The sequence below is a fragment of the Penicillium taxi genome, assembly GCF_028828555.1.
Source record: "Penicillium taxi strain IBT 34144 chromosome Unknown utg000003l_segment0_segment0, whole genome shotgun sequence".
In the NCBI taxonomy this organism is placed as follows: domain Eukaryota; kingdom Fungi; phylum Ascomycota; class Eurotiomycetes; order Eurotiales; family Aspergillaceae; genus Penicillium; species Penicillium taxi.
In genome coordinates, this window is record NW_026643205.1 from 2,873,684 (window position 1) to 2,886,475 (window position 12,792).

The following is a 12,792-nucleotide window of genomic DNA, read 5'->3' on the forward strand; positions in this document are numbered from 1 at the left end:
ATCATGAGTTAGCCGGTCTAGAGAGGTTTATTATTTATTATTTTTAACTCCATGCAGCAACGTCTTCAGGAGAATTTGTGTAATTTAAGAATTTCCCGCCTACTGACATAGTTAATACCAATGTTTTCTTTTTATGATGAGCGTACTCATTTGTTCATAATCTATGAAATGCGACCTTGTTCATGATAGTTGAATGTTCAGTCCAATTCAGTAACATCGCCGGCAGGCTCTCCGATTTCCTCCACACTCTCCAGTCTCGCTTCGGCTTCGATCTCCGCAAGCCTCTTCTTGCCCTCTTCGGTGGTACCATCAATCACTCCCTCCTCCAAGCTGAGCATTCCGCCGTTGCCAAGCTGCTCGACAACAGACTCTGCATCCTCGACAGACAGTTTTCCCAGAACCACGTTCACCTCGTCCAGAGATTCAGACGCCAGAGCCTTCTGGAGATCTTCAGGAAAAGCCTCAAAGATTTTGCGTGCCTCGATCTCAACGGGGTTCTCGCTGTTTGGAGCAGGGATGTTAATAGTGATCTTGGTGTTGGGATCCACGGCGTGGAGTTGAATCTGCTCGACGCCAGCTGGGTCATTTGACGCAGAGCCCTCTTTACTGAGCTCGGCTGCGCGGCTCTTGATGCGGTGATAGGTATCGTAAACATCTTTACTAAATAAGCCTGAAGCCCTGTGATCCTTGTTGGTAATGCTGTTCCATTGTTAGCTAGGTTTTGGGGTCATGAAATATTTTGGAAACCTACCGGCTGAAGAACAACTGGAGGCCATCAGGACCCAAAGAGCGGCAGTATTGCAAGAGCAAGCCTTGGTGAACGCATTGGTGAGCATAAGCCTCATCGCCCTTCATCTGGCTGTTAAAGGCCTCGACAAGCAGGCCGTCGGTCTCTTTCTCTGCGAGAATTGACTTATTGGCTGCAATAAACTGCAAGTAAGCGGTGTAATCACCAGGCTTAAGGTGGGCAAACTTTCTGGCCAAAGCACTGCACTCAATATTCGCCGGGTCATCATCATCGTCGGCGTCGCTGTCCTCGGCAGTCGCAGAGGCTTGACTTCCCGCACCGGGATTCAATAGCTCAACTTGAGTTTCCTTGGACGAAGCGGGCTTTTCTTCCTCGGCTTTGGCGATATGTGAAGTGTTGAAACCTTCATGCAGTGTGTCGCTAGTGATCTTACTTCCCTCCTCTTTTTCGAGTTTAGCAAGTTTCTCCAACAATTCCTTCTGAAGATCTTCAACCTTATTCTTATGGACTTGCACACCGTCGATGTATGCCTTGAAGAGGTTGTCTGGCTTGGAAGCTTCAAACTCCTTCTTCACTTGGTCCACTAGAGAGCTCATCATGTGGGAGTATTTGGGTTGCTCTTTCTCGTGTGTGTAGACTCCTTCCGGGGGTGGTGGGGCTTGATCGTCCGCGGGGTTGCTGGCAAATTCCATGATCGTCTGGAAAATAAATTCGTCAGGAGTTGAGGACGAGTCTTCATGCTCCTTGAGGGATTCGAGCAGTTTGTCAATACGTGAGATAAGTCCATCATTGATAATGCGCTCATATTTCAATGTTTTGATCTCGTGGCGTCGCTGGTCTCGTTGTTGATGGATTTGGGCTTGTTTTGCTCGGATGAAGGACTTCTTGTCAACGTTGGGATGAACCTCAATGTCCGAGTCATCAGATAGCTCCAAAGAGTCCCATTTGCTGTAGTTGATCACCATTATGACCGATGACGCACGTGCAATACAGTATTGTCTGAGGTGGGGGAGGGTATAGAGGTGATAGTTGGAAGGGAAGACTTGAATGGAAAGAGGCGCTGGAAGTGAATTGAATCAAGAACAGATTCAAGGAGCAATTCTCAAGTTTGGTTGTAAAGAAAGTGAGTTCGAAGGAAGACTTATTCCTAAATAAGAGACGAAATAGATCCAAAGCTCTCGATTAGCTTCTATAGGCGGTGAGGTTCTGCCCTTCATTTGCGGATCCATGGGATTGCGATCTCGCATCTCCACATGCACCTCGGTGACTTTAACATGTCCACTGTCGCGCTATTGTCGCGGACTATACGGAACAGCTAATTCTACTCCCGTGTGATAATGGCATTCTCTGACTGCCTTCGATGATACATTACCTCCATTCGAGTCTTACATCCAATACTCCGAAAATGCGCAGTATACGTTTTCCCGCCCGGATCCCGGGATCGGGGCTGATATCTCAGAGCGCAATACTTCATACTATCTCTCCACAGGCAAACCGACCTTTCATCCAATATACCCAGTCAAGTTATGTCAATCAGCTCTACTCTACTGCCTCTGGAGCTCTCTACGGCAAAGCTGGGGTGTTCCGGCCTGTCGAACTATCACCGCTACTTCCCCAGAACAACTTGAAGTATTCATCATCTACGTCCAAGATTGTTTCTCAAACACGGTCGCTATGTTATACTTCCCGTCTCTTTCAGGCCAAATCACCTTCCTCCTCTCCTCCGACTATCTCAGACACCGCCACTCCAAAAAAGCAAGAAGACGATGTAGATAACGGATTTCAATTGACCGAGAGAGCGGCGCAAGCTGCTCAAGTTAATCTTCGAGCAAAATTAAACAAGGATGGTGCATCGGGCAAAAAATCCGGTTTTGCGGAGATCTGGCGACTCCTACTGGTCGCTCGGCCTGAAGCAAAATGGCTCGGTTTCGCCTTCTTCTTCTTGCTAATATCTTCTGGCATTACCATGTCCATCCCCTTGTCAATTGGAAAGATCATGGATACTGCGACGAAGAGGGTGGCTGAGGGTGGCGGCCAGCTGTTTGGAATGAGTCTTCCGATGTTCTACAGTGTTCTTGGTGGAGTTCTGGTTGTTGGCGCAGCTGCTAACTATGGTCGCATCATCATTCTCCGCATCGTGGGTGAGCGTATCGTTGCCAGATTGCGCTCCAAGCTATTCCGCCAAACCTTCATCCAAGATGCCGAATTTTTCGACGCAAACAGAGTCGGTGACTTGATTTCTCGCCTAGGTTCAGACACCATTATTGTGGGTAAGAGTATCACCCAGAACTTATCAGATGGACTACGTGCCGCTGTCAGTGGTGCTGCTGGATTCACATTGATGGCCTATACCAGCTTGAAGCTATCAAGTATCCTGTTCCTCTTACTGCCGCCAATTGGTCTGAGTGCCTTCTTTTATGGACGAGCAGTCCGAAACCTCAGTCGAACGATCCAGAAAAACTTAGGCACATTGACCAAGATTGCCGAGGAGCGCCTGGGTAACGTGAAGACTAGCCAGTCTTTCGCAGGCGAAATTCTTGAGGTGAATCGATATAACAAGCAAGTCCGCAAGATCTTTGAAACCGGCAAGAAGGAATCTCTCATTAGCGCTGCTTTCTTCAGTTCGGTCAGTATCTATAAAGATGTCTGTTGTGAATTTCGTAACTGACTTTTCTTAGACTGGTTTAATGGGCAACATGACGATTTTATGCCTGCTCTACGTTGGAGGAGGCATGGTTCAATCCGGCGCTATCAGTATTGGTGAGCTGACTTCTTTCTTAATGTACACTGCATACGCTGGATCCAGCATGTTTGGTCTTTCAAGCTTCTATTCGGAGCTTATGAAAGGCGTGGGTGCTGCAAGCCGACTATTCGAGCTCCAAGACCGACAACCAACGATTCATCCTACCAGGGGTGATAAGGTGGTTTCCGCTCGTGGTCCCATCCGTTTTGAGAATGTCTCCTTCAGCTACCCAACTCGACCCGCTGTTTCTATTTTCAAGAATCTGGACTTTGAGATTCCGCAAGGAACGAACGTTGCCATCGTCGGTCCCTCTGGCGGTGGCAAGTCAACTATTGCCTCCATCTTGCTTCGATTCTACAGCCCCACGGCGGGTAGGGTGCTCATTGATGGCAAGGATATCAGTGGTATGAATGCCAAGTCTCTTCGTAGAAAGATTGGTGTTGTTGCACAGGAGCCTGTCTTGTTCTCGGGGACTGTCGCTGATAACATTTCCTATGGCCGACCTGATGCAACGCGATCAGAAATCGTTATTGCGGCGCGCAAGGCTAATTGCCAGTTTATCGGTGACTTTGTACGTCCAACCACATCATATCGATGTAGCTTTCCATGCTAACAAAGTTTCTAGCCGGATGGACTTGACACTCATGTTGGAGCGCGTGGCGCCCAGCTGTCTGGTGGACAAAAGCAACGCATCGCCATTGCTCGTGCTCTTATCAAGCAGCCAGATATTTTGATCCTTGATGAAGCAACTTCTGCCCTTGACGCTGAGTCGGAAACACTGGTCAACGAGGCATTGGCAGCCCTGCTAAGTAGCAACAACACAACCATCAGTATTGCCCATCGTTTGTCTACGATCAAGCGTTCAGACACGATCATCGTTCTCGCCCCTGATGGCACTGTCGCAGAACATGGATCCTACAAGGACCTCAGCTCCCGCCCAGATGGCGCGTTCACTAAGCTCATGGAATGGCAAATGAGCGGTGGCGAACCCGTCAACCCTCCTGCCCGGCCTATCGAGATTGAGGAGCTCTGGGAGCTCGAAAAAGAGGCAGAGAATGTTTCAGAAGAAGAAGTAGAGGAACGAACACCTATCAAAAAATAGATTTGTGACTCTTATGTTTGATTATATCTCTCCTACTGAGAGGTCCAATGTGGACACTCATACACTCAGCTCTTTTTTGGAAATTACTCTTTTCATACTCTTGTTGCATTGTTGGATTAATCGTGAAAATATCGATAGAGAATAGATTTTATGGGCTTGCAATGCATAGATAAAAACGATAATACAGAAATAAATACCCATTCTCCCTTCTGCCATTCAATTCAGGCCGTGACTCTAAGCTTTTAGTTGTACTACTCCATATAACCATAGTTGTTTAACTTCATTACCCATAATTTTGTACACTTCTTGATATCTAGTCAACTATGGCTTATTATGGCGGCTTGCAAGTGGATCTCCCGAGGTCACCTGGTCTGCTGAATCATCACAGATGCGAGGGTCCACATCAATGGGGAAGCTTCCACTCCCTCAACTTCAAGTCCAGTTGTAATTCACTAGGCAAATATTACTTCTAACAATGGACTATGTTCGTAAACTTATAACTGAGCGCAGAGCTACAGCTGGGCCTGCCGCATACGAGCCCCTCGAGGACGTGGAGGCTGAAATCACCGACAGGGAACATGCTCGGCCGTGGTCTCGCTTTTCGCGATTGGAATATGGCATCTTCCTCCTTCTGGGAGTAGCAATGCTATGGTCCTGGTGAGATCTCCCGAGGAAGCAACTTCTATCTCGTCGCAGAACGCATGTTCTCAAAGGTCTCACTCAGTACACTAATCGGCACCCGAGTTGTATAGGAACATGTTCTTAGCGGCTGCACCTTACTTTTACAGTCGATTCCAGTCAAATGATTGGATAGCCACTCATTACCAGTCTTCGATCCTTTCAGTCTCAACCGTCACCAACCTCGGAACGGTATACACCCTGGCTAAAATCCAGAAGAACGTCTCCTACACGCGCCGCATCACAATATCACTTGTTATATATTGCATTGTATTCACCCTCTTGGCATTGTCAACACTCTTGAAAGATGCTTCAGTCCGGGCCTACTTTGCATTTTTGATGGTCATGGTCTTCGGCGCAAGCTTGGCGACGGGTATTATCCAGAATGGCGTCTTCGCGTTTGTCTCCGGCTTTGGAAGAGAAGAGTATACGCAGGCGATCATGGCTGGACAAGGCGTTGCTGGTGTTCTTCCGTGCCTTGTCCAGATTGCCTCTGTCTTGGCCGTGCCACGCAAAGCTTCCAGTGATCAAGACCAATATATGCAAGGATCATCGCCGAAGTCGGCTTTCATTTACTTCATCACTGCCACCGGTGTATCAGTGGTCACTCTTCTGGCTTTCTTTTATCTGATCAAAACTAGGGCCAGTCCCCAGCTAAAATCATCAAATGAGAACGAGAACGAGTCCCTCATGGATGGTGCTCATAGCAAGTCAATAAGCTTGTGGTCGTTGTTCAATAAGCTGCGGTATCTGTCATGCTCCGTGGCTTTGTGCTTCACGATCACCATGATGTCATTCCCAGTCTATACTGCGGAAATCTTGTCGGTCAACAACCCTGAGAAATCTCGCATGTATGACGCGCCTGTCTTTATCCCACTTGCATTTCTTGTCTGGAATTTAGGCGATTTCCTAGGTCGTATGGCCGTGGCAATCCCGAGACTCTCACTAGCACACCGACCTTGGTTTGCACTTGTCTTCTCGATTGCCCGTGTGGGATTTATCCCGCTCTACCTGCTGTGCAATATTAACGGTCGAGGCGCTGCAGTACAGAGCGACCTCTTCTACCTTTTCGTTGTGCAGTTTCTCTTCGGAGCTAGTAATGGATTCTTGGCATCTAGCTGCATGATGGGTGCCACCTACTGGGTTTCCGCTGAGGAGCGCCATGCCGCTGGTGGCTTTATGAGTATGATGCTTGTAGGAGGCTTGACGGCAGGCAGTCTACTGAGCTTCCTCATGTCGAGATGAGAGAGCATGATGATCTTCATACGACGATTTATGACTGATGAGGAACATCACGTTCCATTCACGCTCAATCTCTTTTTCTATCTCAAGCAGAAGTGCTATTATATAAGTTAGACTTTTAGAAGAACATATTCTAGGTTTCTACCTCTTTCATCTTCGTATCTACTCCTATATCTACTCTTGTACGGAATCATGCGACTAGGTCCATGAATCAGAAGTCTTCCAAACCTTGGAGAATAAGGTGGAAGCGTTCTATAATTAGTGACCTTCACTTCCAATTTCACTGACGCAGTTTTTATAATTTAGCATATCCGTATATATATATATATATATATATATATACGTACGCAGCTTGTACTATATACACAGCTCTGGAGTAGTTAGTCTCTCTCCTTCCTTCCTCATCTCTTCACCTATTCTTCCAATCTAGGAATATCTCTAATATATACATCTTCGACTTCCAGAGTTCTAGCCGCTCTAATCATGTCAAATATTCGGAGCCCAACAGCCATATAATACCTAGTATAGTTTATATTTTGGTTTATTACCTTAAATAAAGTTCAAACTCTGAATAACTTCATAATTCATAATATTTAGGATATCCCCCCGCTAGAATAAGATGATGGGGTATAAGTTGAAAATAATCAAAAAGTCCTTAACTGGCCGAGGCCGATCTAGAAAAAATCCTGAGCCACCAGCCACTTGGAATCAATAGCATACGCAATCAAGTCGGCCGCGCAGCAAATATCTTCGTGGCCGGTGGCGAAGTCCAGAAGGCAAAGAACGCTATCAAGTCGTTCCTTGAAATTCTGGGCCACTGTCGACGTCTCCTCCTCCTCCAACCTCATGACCTTAGGCGAAAAGTTCTTGCCTAGATCCTCGCACTCCTCTTCAGAAAGCCCAGGCACGACGTTTTTTAGGAGGGACTTGAGAAGGAAAACGAGCCAAACCAGGTTGGTCCGCGGGGAGTACTCGCCCCAGACGCCAGGAATATCAGCAGTCTTCTCGGTCTGTGAAGGCTGACCGTGATATAGCGCAGCGCGCATGCTATTAAGATTGTTAGTTATTTGAAGATTGTAGAAAAGTGATATCTGTAGAACTCACAATCGGTAGGTATCACGAAGCAGCACCTCACCCTCGTCTTCACCAGTGGAGTCGAACAGTTGCTTCTTGTCCAGATCGGTCGAAGCGACTTCAAACGAACCTTCCGGATCATTGGGGTCATCACGGATAACAGCTCGGGAAAGGGTGTAGTCAATGATGGTGGTTTCGAGGCCACTGATTCCGAAACCGCTGGGCGACATGCGCTTGGAGGTTTGACCGTACATAGTCCAGTCCGCAATTTCACGAAAAGTAGGAGGCTTAGTAGATCCATCCGCGCGCCTGGACCTAATGCAGATGTTGCCCATGTGGAGATCACGGTGCTAAACAGAAGTCAGCACATTGGATGTTATGAATGAAGTCAAGAATATCATACTTCAAACTGGGCGTATTCTTCCGCACGAGCCAAAGACATAGCAACTCCCCAGAATATATCATAGACCTGGAAAATTGAGGTCCAGCCAAACTTCTCAAGCTCACAGCCTGCGTTCTCCATCTCGATAATCGCCCAGAGCTGTGTATCTGGATATGATTTCTTGCTAGCCGGGTTAGCATTCCAGCAGTCCTCGGCATGGAGCCGCTTGTAGTTGTTCCAGGCATCCTGGAAAGGCTCAGGCAAACGACCCTGTACGACATCGACAGCGCGGAAGCGAGCAAAACCAGGAATAGGATCAAGATATTTCAACATCTTGAGCTCGGCAACAATCTCTGGAATGGTGGTAAAACTGCGCGATCCCATACCAGTCCGTGCTCGCAGAGGAACTACTTTCAGGATTCCGGTTCCAAGTTTGCGCAGTCTGTCCAATCGGGACTTGGAGAAGACAGTGTTGACGCGGTCCTCGCGAAACTGCAGTTGGTAAACTTCGCCGTAAGAACCCTCGGCAAGCTTGACAATGGTGAACATGTCGGCATTGGACGATCCCCATCGTGCGAAATTTTGAACCTTGTACGCTGCGTAGCGAGAGCTAGCCAAACACAAGATAGGACGAACATAGTCGTTTGTCTTTTCATCTTGGATGAAAGTAGGAACGTTGGACATGCACTCAGGGTCATCAACTTTAGCGTTGGTAGCTGGGATGGAAGTAGAGGATAGGTCTCCATTCAAGATGGGATGGATATTGATATTAGCCTCAGTTCCTGGAACAAATTGGCTTGCCAAAGCAGCAGTAACTTCGGCGACATTGAGTTCAGTGGGGCCAGTGGTGATATTGGGATCTTCGTCTTCATCGACGTGGAGAGCAAAAGGAGCGGCACTAGGAGCGTTCAAACTCAGATCAATCATGGTTGCGATTGGTTTTGGGGTTTCAATAGCAGTAGTTCGTACGGGTTGTCGAGTTAGGTTCTTGGGAGGTTGTCGAAGGGACGATGGTGGGGGAGGAAGATGGACCGAAGGAGGGGATTTTAATGGAGATTTGATTTTGGAAGTAGAACTCCGCTTTGGTACTTTGGAAGTGGAGGTCGAAATAGAAGTCGAAGTACAATTTGAATGTACGTCAGGTGGTTCTGACGCTGATACCTCATTGAGTGTCACCTTGCTCAACTTCGTCTGGATAGCCTCTATCCTCACATTGACATCCTTTGATGAAAGTGGTGAGACTCTTGAAGGGCTTTGGTGATCGAAAAAGACAGCGCGCGTCGCGTTATTCCTCCGCTTACCATAAACCTTTCGCGGCGCGACTGTCCTTGTCGCGGGCTTTTGGCGTTCCATTTTGTGTTGCGCGACTCGGGATTAACCAGTCTAACGCGATTCGGGGTAGATAGATAGGTTGTTCTATAATTATTGGCAATACCGTCCCATGGGCAAGTTGGAAGTTCAAGAGGGGCGGATTTAATAGAGATTGATGTCGAGGGCAGATTCGATGAGGTCCACAGTATTGACGTTTATCCCAAAGTAGTTTAGTGCATTGTTGTCGTGGTGAGCCATATTGACACATCAGGCCAATCACAGGCCCGTGTTATACTTTGCCACAAAGAATATAATAACGCCACCATTCGAGGACTGTCAGGACCACAGCAACACGCAGTTGCACTAGATGTGGCAGGACCTAAGATGAAGTTCACGTATATTCAAGTAATTACTAGTTGAGCGCAGACGTCTCTCTTCAGATAGTACATGGTACCTAGACAGTAAATCAGTATGATTCGGTTTCAAGGCCTTTAGATAGCCAAGTACAGTGATGCAAAGCCTGTTACTTAGGGCTGATTGCCGATGTGAGGGTACCTAGGTAGAAGGTTTTAATATTTCTGTTTCAAGTATAGCCCTTAGTCGGGGTTGATTCGGCAATACCTATCTTTTTGCACCTAGGTGGCCAGAGTCCAGACTCTAATTAATATTTCTTGGCTATCAGACTAGTTAGAATTCCCAAGCATTGACTGTAAGGATTCGGTTCAATCGGCCCAAGTCTTTGGGTGGCTCAAAAGTCAAACCTTGAATCGGTGTGGACGGCATAGACGGAGTAGAAAAGGGATAGTCGTCTTCTAGTTACTATGTACATTCTTTGCTTTTCTCTCATATCTAGTCTCTAGGTATGCATAGAACTGCGGAAGATGTAAATACTTTGTATGTATACAAGATAACTCATACCATAGGGCGAACTCGAAGATATCAGAAACTTTGGAAAAATACGGGTTCATTTGTTTGATGAAGCCTTCGACTAGAAGTGTATGGCGTATACAATGAAGGCTCTGTACCAATGATGATACCCCAGCCCTGAAAAAGGGGCCTAGTCAAGAATAGTCAGGAATAGTCAAGAATCAGGAGGTCTTGATAGTCGGGGGATTGACTTTTTCTGGCCCGCTTAATAATTCAAGCGGCTTGAATGGGACCTTTTGGCTGTTTACCCAGATGTAGTTAGTTACCCCTTTCCCCCAGTTTGCTAGTAGTATGAACAGCCCCGATCATTCTATGATTCCTAACAATAGCAAGAAATGTAATAGGTCCCCTGGGAATGTGATATTCGGGGTTCTTCGGAAGAAGTGGAGTTCATGCAACAATCACTTGATGTGACGTACCCCGGAGAAATCTTTAGTTCTGGAGGGAACATGCAATAAGTTATTACTGCATTAGATTCAAAAAGAAAATAGTTAACTATGAAGTAAACTGATTAGTCAAAGGAGAAAGAGTAGTTAAAACGGAAACGGAAAGCGGGACAAGAATCAGTCACAAAGTTGGTCGGGGCATCAGTGGGCACGCGATGACCCGGAAGGCTTTTCCTTTTTTTTCCCATATTCCTATTCCCGACTTCAACCTCCACCCTCCTCCATCCCGCACCCCAGTGGGATAACTGGTTTTCACTGCTTTATACGACTCTCTCCTCTTTCTCAATGCTCGGGCATGGCGTTCAACTTCAACTGGTCGCCACTTATGGCGGACGCGAGTTTTTACACTCGGGCCCAAGAACTTCTTACAGACGCGCTCAATAAATCACCGAAACCTCCCATCATTGTCGATGATATTATAGTCACAGAACTCAACCTGGGCTCTATGCCTCCAGATCTAGAGATTCTGGAGATTGGCGATCTGGCAGAAGATCGCTTTCGTGGCATCTTCAAGATGTCTTATTCCGGCGACGCATTCTTGACGCTGAAGACTCGCGTTCAAGCCAACCCTCTCAACACATACCTCATCACAAGACCTGCTTTCGCATCGCCAAAACCTTTAGCCGCAGCGTAAGTATTCTATATTCTTTGATGTCGGCGTCGCAAAATATTCTTTGCTCCTTGTGCTCATCTATGGAATCTCTAGAACCCCGCTTACTATCCCCCTTCAAATTACCCTCTCCGACTTCAAACTCTCCGGCTTTGTTATTCTAGTTTTTTCCAAGCAAAAAGGAATCACGGTTGTATTTCGAAACGATCCCCTGGAGTCGTTGAAGGTTTCGTCAACATTCGATTCAATCCCATTCGTGCGCGACTTTCTTCAAAAAGCGATAGAAGCGCAGCTACGAATCTTGTTTATGGACGAACTGCCCGCAATCATTCACCGCCTGTCACTTCGCTTGTGGGTTCCTGAATATCGCACAGGAGAGGAGATGAACAAAGAGACAGGCGAAGGCCCGGGCCAGGATCCTTTGGCCAGCCCTCCGCAAGATCCAGTGGATTCACTGGGTAACGCATTGAACGAATCTGAGATCGCATCTCTTTCTCTAGATTCATCGGTCGAAACGCATTCTCTGTTTTCACATAAGAATCTCCTTCGCCTTGCCGCATTGACCGACTCCCAACGAACCCTATCTTTGTTCACGCCCTCCATCCAAGAAGTGGTTTACCGGGCTTGGACTTCTCCCTACGATTCTAGCGACTCCCCAGCCAGTATTATCTCTCCCTTGAGCCCAGCAATGTCTCGAACTCATTCACAGGTTGGTAGCCTGGCATCGTCGATACACGAGACAGCCAGCGTTGCGTCGCTACAAAGCCGCAGCTCTTCATTCAGCACCTCTGGAATACACTCTGGACTACAGCTCGGCGCGGGTCGACATTCAAAGGCTCACTCCCGGAGGCGAAAGAAGCGCGTGGTCGATCTGCGTCGCCCCAAGACCACTGATGACGCCATGAGTGTCAGCGACGAAGCCATAACAGAATCCAGCTGTCCTCCGTCTATATACTCTGCGCCTCTGCCTCGAGTGAATGAGATGTGCGATGACCCAGTGACACCTCCGTTCCACCCGCAAAGCGACTTCGGTCTCCCAACTATCCCCGACCGACATGGATTGAGCCTTTCCCGACCGATACCATTACGTCCCAGTGTTTTGTCACATGAAATTGGAGAGCCATCCTACTCTACTGAAACCATTCGCGCTCCTAAGAAGGAGAAGAAGGAGGACGTGGATACCACTCCTCGTGCTACTTTACGTGGTTGGCCTAAGGAGAAGGCCGAGCCTGGTCCCTCATCCGGCGCCGCTCGGTCGCAGTTGCCCGCCACTATACTTCCTTTCAGCAAGGAAGACCCGCTCTCTGGTGCATCGGTCGATTCTCTCCTAGTCGAACGACTGGCTGGTGAAATCGCTCGTCGCATGCGCGATGAAAAACTTATGAACAACCCATGCAGCAACTTCTGGACTCGCGCCCAGGAAGATGCTCCACCTCCGGCATATGGACACTGATCACTGATCGCGTGCTCTCTCCACTCATTTTACCATTTCTTTTCATCCGAGCAAGTCTCGACATATAACGACCCCT

General features: G+C 47.6%; 5 protein-coding genes across 5 annotated transcripts; 3 read left to right on the plus strand and 2 right to left on the minus strand.

The window, feature by feature from the left end:
• Positions 1 to 197: 197 nt before the first annotated feature.
• On the minus strand, positions 198 to 1,713 carry N7495_004507 (Hsp90 co-chaperone CDC37; the record flags this gene model as incomplete). The annotated part of the gene is made up of 2 exons (XM_057207158.1): positions 198 to 699; positions 752 to 1,713. The coding sequence occupies 2 exons, from the start codon at positions 1,711 to 1,713 to the stop codon at positions 198 to 200; spliced, it is 1,464 nt and encodes a 487-aa protein (XP_057064838.1).
• Positions 1,714 to 2,153: 440 nt separating this feature from the next.
• Positions 2,154 to 4,593, plus strand: mdr2 (ATP-binding cassette permease mdr2; the record flags this gene model as incomplete). Its single annotated transcript, XM_057207159.1, has 3 exons — positions 2,154 to 3,374; positions 3,427 to 4,062; positions 4,117 to 4,593. The coding sequence occupies 3 exons, from the start codon at positions 2,154 to 2,156 to the stop codon at positions 4,591 to 4,593; spliced, it is 2,334 nt and encodes a 777-aa protein (XP_057064839.1).
• Positions 4,594 to 5,068: 475 nt separating this feature from the next.
• N7495_004509 (nucleoside transmembrane transporter FUN26) lies at positions 5,069 to 6,516 on the plus strand (the record flags this gene model as incomplete). Its single annotated transcript, XM_057207160.1, has 2 exons — positions 5,069 to 5,250; positions 5,346 to 6,516. The coding sequence occupies 2 exons, from the start codon at positions 5,069 to 5,071 to the stop codon at positions 6,514 to 6,516; spliced, it is 1,353 nt and encodes a 450-aa protein (XP_057064840.1).
• A 671-nt stretch (positions 6,517 to 7,187) lies between these two features.
• N7495_004510 (uncharacterized protein) lies at positions 7,188 to 9,322 on the minus strand (the record flags this gene model as incomplete). The annotated part of the gene is made up of 3 exons (XM_057207161.1): positions 7,188 to 7,560; positions 7,618 to 7,937; positions 7,991 to 9,322. 3 exons carry the CDS (start codon positions 9,320 to 9,322, stop codon positions 7,188 to 7,190), a joined length of 2,025 nt encoding a protein of 674 aa, XP_057064841.1.
• A 1,626-nt stretch (positions 9,323 to 10,948) lies between these two features.
• On the plus strand, positions 10,949 to 12,716 carry N7495_004511 (MDM34 family protein; the record flags this gene model as incomplete). The annotated part of the gene is made up of 2 exons (XM_057207162.1): positions 10,949 to 11,283; positions 11,360 to 12,716. 2 exons carry the CDS (start codon positions 10,949 to 10,951, stop codon positions 12,714 to 12,716), a joined length of 1,692 nt encoding a protein of 563 aa, XP_057064842.1.
• Positions 12,717 to 12,792: the final 76 nt, after the last annotated feature.